This window comes from Oncorhynchus mykiss, chromosome 13 (genome assembly GCF_057628025.1).
Source record: "Oncorhynchus mykiss isolate SJ-2025 chromosome 13, ASM5762802v1, whole genome shotgun sequence".
NCBI lineage: Eukaryota > Metazoa > Chordata > Actinopteri > Salmoniformes > Salmonidae > Oncorhynchus > Oncorhynchus mykiss.
Window position 1 is genome coordinate 32,904,269 of NC_143034.1, and position 14,854 is coordinate 32,919,122.

At 41.7% G+C, this 14,854-nt stretch overlaps 1 protein-coding gene across 2 annotated transcripts in view; it reads left to right on the forward strand.

Moving 5' to 3' along the window:
• LOC110486030 (ERO1-like protein beta) overlaps positions 1–14,854 on the forward strand; it is a 37,953-nt gene that overhangs the window by 3,705 nt on the left and 19,394 nt on the right. For both annotated transcript variants that reach the window (XM_021557339.3, XM_021557340.3), the window contains exons 2-4: positions 646–765; positions 4,065–4,148; positions 9,579–9,620. In XM_021557339.3, the coding sequence (XP_021413014.2) occupies positions 646–765; positions 4,065–4,148; positions 9,579–9,620 (246 nt within the window). The remainder of the gene's footprint in view (positions 1–645; positions 766–4,064; positions 4,149–9,578; positions 9,621–14,854) is intronic.

Genomic DNA, 14,854 nt, shown 5'->3' on the forward strand with positions numbered 1-14,854 from the left:
AATGCACGATAGAACATAGTGCGGCTGTTATGGATCATATCTTTTGAACAGTAATGGCTAGAAACAAGCTAGACTTGTTTTACTGTCAAACGTAATGCTGCTATTGTTTTTAATTTTGTAAAGCAGCTTGTGTTTCTTAACGGGGCAAAGGGTATCTGATGGTGACTGGTTAGCTACAGGGAAGCAAAAGAGTCACCTGCGCGATGTGTATAATCGGCGGCGGCGATTGAGCGGAGCCTGTCTGCCTAACCTGCCCACACTCACTTTTTCCCCCACAGCTCACCATCTGATGTAGGCTAGGCTTGTGTGGCGGGTCCTTCCCACTGTGCATCTGTACTGTTAATATTAATTGTGTTTATCACTGAAAAGCTTTCAATCTCTCCAAAATATCTTGTCCAGGCCACTTAGTAGTCTGATTTTAGCCACAGAGATAATTTAGTCTCGTCTTATTTTAGCCAACTGAAATGAACAATATTTTTTTTGTTTAGTTATTGTTTTTCTTGGGTCCATTTAGTCAGTTATAGTGTAGTCAATTGCCACTGAAAAATAAGTGTTTGACAAAATATGAGTCACTAATTTTGTTGACAAAATTAACACTGGTGTACACCCATAATTCTTAAGGCGTTTTCCGGTTGTTTCCCTCAGTTGACAGGCGTCTTGGATGACTGCTTCTGTGACATCGAGAGCATTGATGTCTTCAACAACTTCAAAATCTACCCCCGCATTCAGAAGCTGACCGAGAGAGACTACTTCAGGTACTACAGGGTAAGTACTAAATAGTAGGACCCAGTAGTGGAGTACGAGGAGCAGTAGAAATGTCCTTAACATCATCAGACCGTAAGGTTTTGCGTTTGTCTTTGCACTATAGCTTAAAAAGTGTCCTAAAGGTAATCCCTCAAACAATCCTACTACTGTGGATTTACGCTAATTGACAACCTGTATTTTCAAATGAGTTTGTAATTTTTTTAACTATACCTTTGTTTGAGCTTCAATGGCCCTTAACCCGTAGTACTTAGTGCTTATAAAGGGTCCCTCCCCAATTTCGTTCCTTGCTAATCTAAAACAAATAGGCCGAGCAAATGTTTTCCAGCCTACCCCATAGAGTTTGTTGACGCTGCTCTGTTGTGTATTCACTGCTTTGGATGTCTCCACCCGGGACTACTGTTCTAGTTGGAATAGGTCTGCTTCAGGGTTGACTGTAAATTGACAGCGAATAGACATTCTTGAAGAAAAAGTTAATTGTGCTACTCCTATTTACGTTATAATGTCCATGGGTGTATTCACTAGGAACCAAATGGATGCAAACGGGCCGAAATAAGATGGGACTAACCTGAACTTGTCCAATAGGGTTGGTTGTTTAGCAACTAAACCGACGCGTGCGCAACTATGGTGCAAAACAGACCGGGTTAACTTAGATTGTTGAAAACTTTTATAAATAAGTACTTGTCGTGTCTCAAATAAATCGTTAGTTGTTGGTTATCTAGCTGGCTAATTTTAACCATATTAGCGTAGGCATGACATGAGTCAAAACAACATCGCAACGAGCTAAAAACGAGCCACCAACGATTCCCCACATGGCAGCTTCTTGTAATTGTTGCTAGCTATCAGAATCATAACCCCACATGGCCTTCTGCCTCATTGATGCTTGAGCATCATTTTTGTGATGTTGCCAGCCAACCCGTCTATAAGAAAGGCTTGTTTTCGTTGCTAAACATTTTCCGTTGCAAAACTTGCTTGGGCCCTAGTTACAGCAGAAACACGTATACCTTACATTATAATTATTGTATGTGATACTTGTCAGGTACATTAAGTGTGAAAATTAGATGCTCTTCATACTGGAACCTAGGTATTAGAAAGAGTGCACGAGGATGACATCACCGTGTTGATGTAACTGAATCTTATAGGGAAATACAGTAGGTCCAGTCCAGTGGTGACAAACCTTTAGTCATCCGTCTTTCCCAATCATCCTCTTTTGCATCCCTAGACAGTCTTACAAGTTGCCCATTTGTAGAACCTGATGCAAATATGATATCATTCTCTATGATAACAGCACTCACCCTGTTACATTTGTATAACTGCTCAAACGCTTTCCCGACACCTAGAATCCATAAGAAACATTTAGGCCCATTTGAGTCACTTGACCTCTCTAAATTGCAGTGCGCTAAATTCAAAACAACAGATCCCATAATTAAAATTCCTCAAACATACAAGTATTATCCACCATTTTAAAGATAATCTTCTTGTAAATCCAACCACAGTGTCCGATTTCAAAAAGGCTTTACTGCGAAAGCACACCAAACGATTATGTTACGTCAGTACCTATTCACAGAAAAACACAGCCATTTTTCCAGCCAAAGAGAGGAGTCACAAAAAGCAGAAAGAGAAAATGAATCACTAACCTTTGATGATCTTTTCATGTTACACAATACATGTATGTTTTGTTCGATAAAGTTCATATTTATATCCAAAAATCTCAGTTTACATTGGCGCGTTATGGTCAGAAATGTATTGTCTCAAACAAACATCCGGTGAAAGTGCAGAGAGCCACATCAAATAACAGAAATACTCATCATAAACATTGATAAACGATACAAGTATTAAGCATGGAATTATAGATAAACTTCTTCTTAATGCAACCGCTGAGTCAGATTTCAAAAATGCTTTATGGCGAAAGCACACTTTGCGATTTATGTTAGGTCAGCTCCTAGCCACAGAAACCCATACAGCCATTTTCCAAACAAGGAGAGGTGTCACAAAAGTCAGAAATAGCATTAAAATTAGTCACGTACCTTTGAACTTCATCTGGTGGCACTCCCAGGTCTCCATGTTAGACAAATGTTCGTTTTGTTCGATAATGTCCCTCTTTATGACCAAAAACCTTTGTTGTTTGCAGAAGGCGCGTGCACTAATTCCAGATGAAAAGTTTTAAAAAAAAGGACAATAAAAGTTAGTAGAAACATGCCAAATGATGTTTAAAATCAATCCTCCGGTTGTTTTTGTCATAAACAATCAATAATATTTAAACCGGACAAAAGATTCGTCAATAGGAAAGGAGAAACAATAAAGGCGCGTTCACGATCAGACGCATGGCTGATGAATAGAAATTACCACTGGCCACTGATTGAAAGTGCTATATCTCCCTCGTTTTTCAGAGTAAAAGCCTGAAACAATGCCTAAAAACTGGTTACATGTTGAGGAAGCCATAGAGCTCGTGAACTGGGTCCTAAGTCTTTGTATGGGTCCTAAGTCTTTCAATGGAAAAACAACCTTTCAAAATAATAGTACTTCCTGGTTGGATTTTCCTCAGGTTTTCAACCTTCCATATCAGTTCTTTTATACTCCCATACATTATTTTAACAGTTTTGGAAACTTTAGAGAGTTTTCTATCCAAATCTACTAATTATATGCATATCCTATCTTCTGGGCCTGAGTAGCAGGCAGTTTAATTTGGGTACGCTTTTCAACAAAAAATCAGAATGTTACCCCCTACCCTAGTGAAGTTAATATTTTCACAAAGGCAGTTTTTTAAAAAGTCGCTCAATGTGAGTCCAGCTGTTGTGTTCATACGCCATTCATACACACCAAGCCATCTCATTCTAAAGGCAGTGTACTGCCCTTTTCCCACTGTGAACATCCCATCAGGAACTCTGAAAAGGAAGAATAGACTCATAGGAACATCATTAATATTTTCAGAATACTCATCTGGCCCCTAGTGTGATATTCCGATTAAGTTTCTGTCTACAACTGATCAGTAAGCTGCTGCTCTACTAGTCACCATCCCATTGACTGAGCAACATTTTGACCCCACAAAATCATACTGTCGCCTTCGAATGAGGTTGACGTATCCAATGACGAGCACGACTAGCAAAGAGGTCACCAGCAACAACAAGGCCCCATGGTGTTTACAGCGGAGCTCGTCCCTGAAATGCGTCAATGGAAATTGAATCTGAATCAGCCTAGCTGTTCTGTCTTGCCAGTCTCCAACACTTCACATCTCTGTGTGACGCAGTCACTTTCATAGCATATACCATGCCATCTCAACTCTTCCCTTTTCTTCTCCACAGGTCAACCTGAATAGGCCCTGTCCCTTCTGGGCCGACGATAGCCACTGCTCCATCAAGGACTGCCAAGTGGAGCCCTGCCCAGAGGTCAGTTCAACCGACCCACAATTATCTACTTTGGTCTCCATATCAACCCTAGTATTAATTACCCACAGGCACCTCCTGTAGGTCTGAAATGGTTAAATAAGTATTGGAAATGTGTTAAAAATTCCATGTGGGCTACAACAAGGTGGCGCTATTATTGCTATATTTGTTTATATTTAAAACATTTATTTCCCCTTTATTTAACCAGGTAGGCCAGTTGAGAACAAGTTCTCATTTACAACTGCGACCTGGCCAAGATAAAGCAAAGCAGTGCGACACAATCAACAACACAGAGTTACACATGGAATAAACAAACATACAGTCAATAACACAATATAAAAAGTCTATATACAGTGTGTGCAAATGGTGTGAATAGGTAAGGCAATAAATAAGCCATAGTAGTGAAGTAATTACAATTTAGCAAATTAACACTGGAGTGATAGATGTGCAGATGATGATGTGCAAGTAGAAATACTGGTGTGCAAAAAAGTAAATAAAAACAATATGGGGATGAGGTAGGTAGATAGATGGGCTATTTACAGATGGGCTGTGTACAGCTTCAGCGATCGGTAAGCTGCTCAGATAGCTGATGCTTAAAGTTAGTGAGGGAGATAAGTCTCCAACTTATTCGATTCAAAAAAATATATATCTTTAAAAAAAAAATTGCAATTCGTTCCAGTCATTGGCAGCAGAGTACTGGAAGAAAATGAGATATACCTGCTGGAGCGCTTGCTACGGGTGGGTGTTGTTATGGTGACCAGTGAGCTGAGATAAGGCAGAGCTTTACCTAGCACCTAGCAAGGACTTATGATGACCTGGAGCCAGTGGGTCTGGCGACGAATATGTAGCGAGGGCCAGCCGACGAGAGCATACAGGTTGCAGTGGTGGGTAGTATATGGGGCTTTGGTGACAAAACGGATGGCCCTGTGATATCAAACTAGATGTAGTCTGAGTAGAGTGTTGGAGGCTATTTTGTAAATGACATGGCCAATGTCAAGAATCGGTAGGGTAGTCAGTTTTACGAGGGTATGTTTGGCAGCGTGAGTGAAGGAAGCTTTTTTTTTGCGAAATAGGAAGCTGATTCTAGATTTAGTTTTGGAGATGTTTAATATCTGGAAGGAGAGTTTACAGTCTAGCCAGACACCTAGGTATTTGTAGTTGTCCACATATTCTAAGTCAGAACCGTCCAGAGTAGTGATGCTAGTCGGACGGGTGGGTGCGGGCAGTGATCGGTTGAAAAGCATGCATTTAGTTTTACTAGAGTTGGAGGCCACGGAAGGAGTGTTGTATGGCATTGAAGCACGTTTGGAGGTTTATTAACACAGTGTCCAAAGAAGGGCCAGATGTATACAGAATGGTGTCGTCTGCATAGAGGTGGATCAGGGAATCACCCGCAGCAAGAGCAACATCATTGAGGTTGGATAACAGGTCCAGATAACAGGCCTTCTGATTTGACACACTGAACTCTGTCTTAGAAGTAGTCGGTGAACCAGACAAGGCAGTCATTTGAGAATCCAAGGCTGAGTCTGCCGATAAGAATACGGTGATTGACAGAGTCGAAAGCCTTGGCAGGTTGATAAAGACGGCTGCACAGTACTGTCTTTTATCGATGGCGGTTATGATATCGTTTAGTACCTTGAGCATGGCTTTCCTAACTGACTGCGTGTATTGGTTCCTGACTTCCCTGAAAAGTTGAATATCGCGGGGACTATTAGATGCTAGGCGGAGCTTTACCTAGCAAGGACTTATAGATGACCTGGAGCCAGTGGGTCTGGCGACGAATATGCCACAGGGTGTTTTTGTGCTATTCGAGGGCAGTCAGGTCTGGAGTGAACAAAGGGCTATATCTGTTCATAGTTCTACATTTGTTGAAAGGGGCATTATTTAAGATGGTGAGGAAATTACTTTAACCTCAGTGAAAATGCAGAGCGCCAAATTCTAAAAATTACTATAAAAATATAACTTTCATGAAATCAAACATGCAAGATAGCAAATTAAAGCTAGACTTGTTGTGAATCCAGCCAACATGTCAGATATCAAAAATGCTTTTTGGCGAAAGCAAACGATGCTATTATCTGAGGATAGCACCATAGTAAGCAAAGAGAGAGAAGCATATTTCAACCCTGCAGGCGCGACACAATACGCAGAAATAAAAATATAATTCAAACCTTTGACGAGCTTCTTTTGTTGGCACTCCAATATGTCCCATAAACATCACAAATGGTCATTTTTTTCGATTAATTCCGTCGATATATATCCAAAATGTCGATTTATTTGGCGCGTTTGATCCAGAAAAACACCGGTTCCAACTTGCGCAACGTGACTACAAAATATCTCAAAAGTTACCTGTAAACTTTGCCAAAACATTTTAAACTACTTTTGTAATACAACTTTATGTATTTTTTAACGTAAATAGACGATCAAATTGAAGACGGGATGATCTGTGTTCAATACAGGAGGAAAACAATCTGTAGCTAGCTTTCTGGTCACGCTCCTCTATCTAACAGTACACTTCAAGTTACCCTCGTTCAAGATGGCCGTACTTCTTCATTACGCAAAGGAAAAACCTCAACCAATTTCTAAAGACTGATGATATCCAGTGGAAGCGATAGGAACTGCAAGAAGGTCCCTTAGAAATGGTTTCCCAATGAAAACCCATTGAAAAGAGTGACCTCAAAAAAAAAAAATCTGAATGGTTTGTCCTCGGGGTTTTGCCTGCTAAATAAGCTCTGTTATACTCACAGACATGATTCAAACAGTTTTAGAAACTTCAGAGTGTTTTCTATCCAAATCTACTAATAATATGCATATCCTATCTTCTGGGGATGAGTTGCAGGCAGTTGAATTTGGGCATGCATTTCATCCAGACGTGAAAATACTGCCCCGTCACCAAGAAGTTAAAGAACGACCAGGCATCCTCTACTGATGGGATAAGGTCAATATCCTTCCAGGATACCCGGGGCCAGGTCGATTAGAAAGGCCTGTTCGCAGAAGTGTTTTAGGGACCGTTTGACAGTGATGAGGGGTGGTCGTTTGACCGGGGACCCATAACGGATGCAAGCAATGAGGCAGTGTTCGCTGAGATCCAAATGTGAAAACAGCAGAGGTGTTTTTGGAGGTAAAGTTGGTCAGGATAATTAATATCTATGAGGGTGCCCATGTTTACGGATTTAGGGTTGTACCTGGTGGGTTCCTTGATAATTTGTGTGAGATTGAGGGCATCTAGTTTAGATTGCAGGACTGCCGGGGTGTTAAGCATATCCCTGTTTAGGTCACCTAACAGATCGAACTCTGAAGGTAGATGGGGGGCAATCAATTCGCATATGGTGTCCAGGACACAGCTGGGAACTGAGGGGGGTCTATAACAGGTGGAAACAGTGAGAGACATTTTTCTGGAGAGATTCATTTTTAAAATTAGAAGCTCGAACTGTTTGGAGTAAGACCTGGAAAGTATGACACAACTCTGCAGGCTAACTCCTCTCACTTTGGCAGTTCTATCTTGATGGAAAATGTTGTAGTTTGGGATCGAAATCTCAGAATTTTTGGTGGCCTTCCTAAGCCAGGATTCAGACACGGCAAGGACATCAGGGTTGGTGGAGTGTGGTAAATCAGTGAGTAAAACAAACTTAGGGAGGAGGATTCTGATGTTAACATGCATGAGACCAAGGCTTTTACGGTTACAGAAGTCAACAAATGAGAGCGCCTGGCGACACGCAGGGCCTCGGTTAACCTCCACATCACCTGAGGAACAGAGGAGGAATAGGATGAGGGTACGGCTAAAGGCAATCAAAACTGGTTGTCTAGTGTGTTGAGGACAGAGAATAAAAAGAGCAGATTTCTGGGCGTGGTAGGATAGATTCAGGGCATAATGTACAGATGGGTAGGGTGCGGGTACAGGAGGTAAACCTAGGCTTTGAGTGACGATAAGAGAGGTTGCATCTCTGGACGCACTAGTTATGCTGGGTGAGGTCACCGCTTGTGGGAGCTGGGACAAAAGAGGTATCTGAGGCATGTTGAGTGGGACTAGGGGCTCCGCAGTGAACTAAAACAATGAAAACTATCCTAAACAACAGTATACAAGGCATTAGAGAGAGAAATAAAAAGGGGCATAAAGCAATCACAGGTGTTGTTTGGGAGAGCTAGCTAAGTCAACAACAGGTAAGACAACAGCTAATCAGCTAAGACAACAACAACAGGTAAAATGGCGATGAATGGGCAGAGGGTCAGTTAACTACACACAGGGCCTGAGTTCAAGGCTGGGGCCGACAGATAAACAAAATAGAGTACCGTGATTAATGAACAGTCCAGCAAGCATCAGCTATGTAGCCAAGTGATCATAGGGTCCAGTGAACAGCAATAGATGAAACACGGAAGCCGCTAGGTAGTCGTTACTACGCTAGCAAGCGGGAGACACTGCGTTCAAAAGAAAGTTAGCAGGTTGGGGCTAGTAGAAGCGTCTGCTCCGACAGTTGAGGGCACAACGGATGGAATTACGTCGGCAGACCAGTCGTGATGGAACGGCGGGGCTCTGTGTCAACAAAGGATCCAGGCCATTTGGCGTAATTTTGGAGTAATTTCGTTTGCTAGCTGGGAGATGCGCCTGGCTCGCGGCTAACTGGTGCTAGCTTCGGGACAAGGGAGTTAGCCACTATAGCCACTCGGTAGCAGCGATGATCCGATGCAAAGGTCCAGAGTTTACGGCAAGAATCCGGTGATGTAGTGGCTTCTAGTCGTGTTAGTGAAGAGTCCGGGAGGCATCAGCTGTGTAGCCGAGTGATCATAGGGTCCACTGAGCAGGCCTGGAGTTGGACCTGGCTCAAGGCTAGCTTTGGGGCTGGGCCACTTGGTGGTGGCAGCTAGCTAGCTGCAACGATCAGGAGTAATGGTCCAGGGCTTACGGCAGGAATCCGGTGTTTTAGTGGAGAAAAACAATCCGATATGCTCAGGGTTGATAACGCGCTGTGCAGGCTGGCAAGTATTATCCAGGCTAAAAGCGGCTGGTGTGTGTGCTAAAGGTAAAGGCCGCTTCTGATGGAGGTTCTAGCTATAAGGTCTGAAAATAGCAGATCCGTATCACATTGGGTGAGGCGGGTTGCCGGAAGGTATATTTAAATTTTAAAAAGGAAGAAGAGATTTGAAATATATACAAAAAAGACGAAAAATACAAAATTTACACGACAGAATGACAAACAACGTCTGCACTGCTACGCCATCTTGGAATATTGCTAATCATTCTAGTTTTTTTTTTTTAGATCTAGAAGAGACCAGGGCTATGGGCAAATTAACCCTAGTGGGTTAATTTACAATTGTTAATATAGTGTTTCCCAAGTCTTTGTATTCTAATCTGTGTTTTCTGTTAATTATAGCTTAGCCTCTGACCTGCGTTCTGCATTTGTTGACAGTGATGTCCCCTTTGTGTGTGTTTGTTTACAGAGCAAGATTCCAGTGGGAATAAAGTCTGGAAACTACAATAGGGTAAGGCGCTCTCACCCCAGATAGACAGACGGCGTTCACTCAACAGTCATTCAACTGTAATGAATACAAACACACTCTACAAACACATTAAAATGAAAGGAAAGAGAATGTACCATATGCACTCTCAATTTTCATGCAACATGGCAAAGAAACAGGAGTGTACTTACTATTTTTTTTAAGAATTAGGGCAAAGGAGTAAGTTAAACAGATTATACTGTGTAAATGTATGGTTGGAAGAATGTATTATAGTTGAGGGGGGGTAAGCGAGGGACATGATTGTTGGCAAACACTTGGGTCGTGTTCAGTAGGCATGAAAAGGAGTGAAACAGGTGGAGTGAAACAGGTGGGTACTATCTGATTTTTCTCCAATTACAAATGCTTGTTTTTGTTCTCTTCTACAGAATGTTTTGATACAGTGTGCACTAATGAACACGACCCTGGTATAGTGCCTTCTGTTTGTCATGTAATGACTCACAAGTGTTTGTTGGATATCTGGACTGATTGCCAGTCAAGGTCAAATCCTGCTGTATCTTTAGTTAGTGGGAAAAGGTTATGTTTGGACACATCGGTTGAGCTAGGGGTAGTTACATGGCTATAGGCTACATTATGTGCAGGGCAAGGTTTGTTTTTCAACTTTAATGAAATCAGCCACATCTCACAGATTTTTCGACCAACAGCGTTTAGCCAGACGGCTCATCTGGCTTGACCTCCCTGGCTAGAGACGCTATGTGGTTGGTGACGTGGCCATGCCATAGGACAAAGCACAGCAGGTGCTTGTGTGTGAGGCCATGAAGAAACATTAGCTGACTGCACATCAGAGTTGTTTATTTAGCTTTTTATGCTTCGTGGCATGTGGCGTTAGCTTAACCATTTTTTTTAGCCCCTCAGGTATTTTTTCTTGACTGACTTTCTATTTAAAAAGATTAATCCTATTGCAGACAGTGTGTGCAGAGCTCGAGTTGAAGTATACAGAGTCGGGAGCCCTGTATGACGGATTTAGCCTAGCCTAATTGATAACAAAGATGGGTCGTTCCATTTGATTTCAATCACCTTTTGACTGCATCCCTTTTAATTTTAACAACACTTTGAATACATATTTGTCCATGGTAGAAGTGGTCAGAAAGTAGCTTTTTGGACTTGAATGCCAAAACATTTAGGAGATAATGGTGCTCAAAGATGACCCATGTTGCATACCCCACCCTACCATGAGACATCCATGTCTTCATCACTGGAAAAGATAAAAGGTTGAGTTTGTTATAATTTAAACGCTTATAAACAGGGTTGTCAAACTATTGTATAATTTTTTGACAATGATATATACATTTATTTTAACCTATATGTTGTATCTTAGACCCGATTTTACATAATCTGAGGTGTTTGTGTTGTGCCCGCCACAGTATGCTCTTGAATACAGGTTGAGTGTCATGTTTTGGGTGATAACATTTCAATTGCATTCCCATTTCAAATAATTTAACTTTCAAATAAATGGTAGCACAAGGATGGTTGGAGGCCCACACATCAGAGACTTAAATAAGAATATCAGGTGTTTTAAATTATACTGTCAATGTTCTATTGGAAATATAGATAGAGTAGACATCTTGGTGACCATCTTTGTGGTAGTAATTGGAAGTATACATTTCAATTCAATTAACATGTAAATGATGTACCAGCTAAATTTTAATGTCCTAGGGTTTGAGCAGGATCCAGATTTTCATACCTTCACACCGTGCTTGTGCCATCCTGGGATATACGGTATTACCGGTAGTGCACATAAGGGGCGCTATGAATTTTTTTCTTCTCCAAACGTACAAAAAAAGCCCCAAAAACATCACTTACCAGAATGCTAGCAAGTACTACGGAATTCTTATAGTGGATGCTAGGTAAATGCTAATGAACTCATGCAAACATTTACTACTAGGACAGACAACCCAGATCATAAAGTTATGCAAGTATCTCAAAACACAGTTTGCAGCACGCATAAAACAAAAATTACGCAGCCGGGATCTTAATACAGGAGGGGATTGTCTCTGCTGCTCTTACCAAGAAGCTTGAAGCAAGCTAACATTAGCAAGTTATCAAAATGAACAAGTTATCAAAAACCCAGCTGGAGAGAATTTATTTGGCACATCTTAGATAGTTAAGTTAATAGTTATAGGATATATAGCTGGCAAACATTAGTAGTAAATTTACAAGTGTAACTTGATCACCTCACTTAAGTTGCGCTGCAGCAGTGACTCACCCGTTTTGTTCGTTGTGCTTCTTTGTAAACAAACACACGTGACTGGCTCAAACCGCTGTTTTGGGAAACTAGTACCGGTAAGCTTCATAATGATGAAAAATTATGAACGCGATCTTCTTTATCTATTACCTAGTGGACAAGTTGACTGCAGGTATTTATTTAAAAAGTAATACTATTCAAAGGCCAAAAACCGTCACTTACCAGTATGCTAACAAGTACTAATGGGTCCTCATGGAGAATGCTAACAAAATAATAACAAGCGCATTGCAAACATTTTGTACATTTTCTGACCTAAACTATACAAGTAACCCAAACGCTACTCACAGTTTGTTGCATGCAGGGTTGCCACTTTAGTTTTAGAAGTGGGGGTATACAACCTAGAGCTCATTTCCGTGTACACAATTCAATATGCCGTCTCTATTTAGATCAAAAAGTAAGCAAAAATGCCCACAGTCATCAAGCTAGGTAACAGATGATTATTAAATATGTTTAAGTGATTAGTAAGACTGAACTAGATCAGATGTAATTCAATAATAAATATTGTGTTGCACCTAACATATGGACAACTTGAAAAAACAGACTTTTGATTTCTTTATTAAGACACCCTATCAGACCGACCAGCCAGCCCTGGCCGCCTGCATGCCCGACCCCCACCAGTCTAGTCAATAACTCAACTCTCTCCCAACACAATTTCCTTCCCATTTCACACCTTTTTTTAATTCCCAAGGGAAAGTTTTGGGGGGAACCCCCCCCATACACCTCAAATATACATTAACACACAGAAACAGCAAATCTTCCATATAATTCATCTCATAGGACTAATAGTACTGTAGAGCTCTTTTTACTTGTGCACAATATAGCTGGGTTGCCCCGTCTTGTCCCTAGGGGTCCAACATCCTGCAGCTCCCCAACCCAACACACCCCTCTCAGCTTTAGGATCTTAGTGAAACATTAATTATTGGGTTTGTTTGTGTTAGGCCATGACCAGAGTGACAACGGACAGGACGGCAGACCCCCAGGGTCAGGACTGAGCAGCCCAGCAGCTAGGGATTGCCTAAATAGGTATCTCCCTTGACGTGGGCATGTTTTCAATACAGACTCCTTTGTTGTACTGTCATCCCTATAAGGCATCTAGACCTTATGAGAGTTGCCCAATATACCCCTAATCGTATGATAAATCATATCCGATACATACAGTGCATTTGGAAAATATTCAGACCCCTTGATTTTGTTCCACATTTTGTTGCGTTACAGGCGTATTCTAAAATTGATTACATTGTTTTTTTCCTTCATCAATCTACACACAGTACCCCTTAATGACAAAGCAAAAACAGGTTTTTAGAAATGTTTGCTAATCTATTAAAAATAAAAAACGATCACATTTTACATGAGTATTCAGACCCTTTACTCAGTACTTTGTTGAAGCACCTTTGGCAGCGATTACAGCCTCGAGTCTTCTTGGGTATGATGTTGTATTTGGGCAGTTTCTCCCATTCTTCTCTGCGGATCTTCTCAAGCTCTGTCAGGTTGGATGGGGTGCGTCGCTGCGCAGCTATTTTCAGGTCTCCAGAGATGTTCAATCGGGTTCAAGTCCAGGCTCTGGCTGGGCCACTCAAGGACATTCTGAGACTTGTCCCGAAGCCACTCCTGCATCGTGTTGGCTGTGTGCTTAAGGTTGTTGTCCAGTTTGCCCCCAGTCTGTGGTCCTGAGCGCTCTGGAACAGGTTTTCATCAAGGATCTCTCTCTACTTTCACCTTATGGATGGTGCCAGGTTTCTTCCAGATGTGATGCTTGGCATTCAGGCCATCTTGGTTTCATCAGACCAGAGAAACTCGTTTCTCATGGTCTGAGAGTCCTTTAGGTGCCTTTTGGCAAACTCCAAGCGGGCTGTCATGTGCCTTTTTACTGAGGAGTGGCTTCCATCTGGCCACTCTACCATGAAGGCCTGATTGGTGGAGTGCTGCAGAGATGGTTTTCCTTCTGGAAGGTTCTCCCATCTCCACAGAGGAACTCTGGAGCTCTGTCAGAGTGACCATCGGGTTCTTGGTCACCTCCCTGACCAAGGCCCTTCTCCCCTGATTGCTCAGTTTGACCAGGTAGCCAGCTCTAGGAAGAGTCTTGGTAGTTCCAAAGTTCCATTTAAGAATGATGGAGGCCACTGTGTTCATGGGGACCTTCAATGCTGCAGACATTTTTTTGGTACCCTTCCCCAGATCTGTGCTCTGACACAATCCTGTCTCGGGGCTCTACAGACAATTCCTTCGACCTCATGGCTTGGTTTCTGCTCTGACATGCAGTGTCAACTGTGGGACCTTATATAGACAGGTGTGCCTTTCCAAATCATGTCCAATCAATTGAATTTACCATAGGTGGAATCCAATCAAATTGTAGAAACATCTCAAGGATGATTCATGGAAACAGGATGCACCTGAGCTCAATTTCGAGTCTCATAGCAAGGGTCTGAATACTTATGTAAATACGGTATTTATGTAATTTTTAATAAATTTGCAAAAATGTCCCAAACTTTTTTCACTTTGTCGTTCCTGTGGATTGTGTGTAGATTGATGAGGAAAAAAATATTTAATCCCTTTCAGAATAAGGCTGTAATTTAACAAAATGTGGAAAAAGTCAAGCCGTTAGAATACTTTCCAAATGCACTGTAACTTGCCATTGTGGTAGGATAACTAACCTCCCAATTAATGGCAATACATTTCTTTGCCGCTACAAATGCTTGGGAGTCCCATAGGGCGGTGCAGCGTCATCCGGGTTTGGGCGGTGCAGCATCATCATGGGTTTGGCCGGTGTAGGCCGTCATCTTAAGTAATAATTTGTTCTTAACCTTTTTATTTAACTTTATTTAACAAGTCAGTTAAGTAAAATACCATAACATATGCAAATATGTCTCCTTTTGTATTGTACACCTCCAGCAGAGGAATGACATTTCCGAGTGCATGTAATTCAGTTTCACTGGCATATAGTACGTTCTGTGAATGG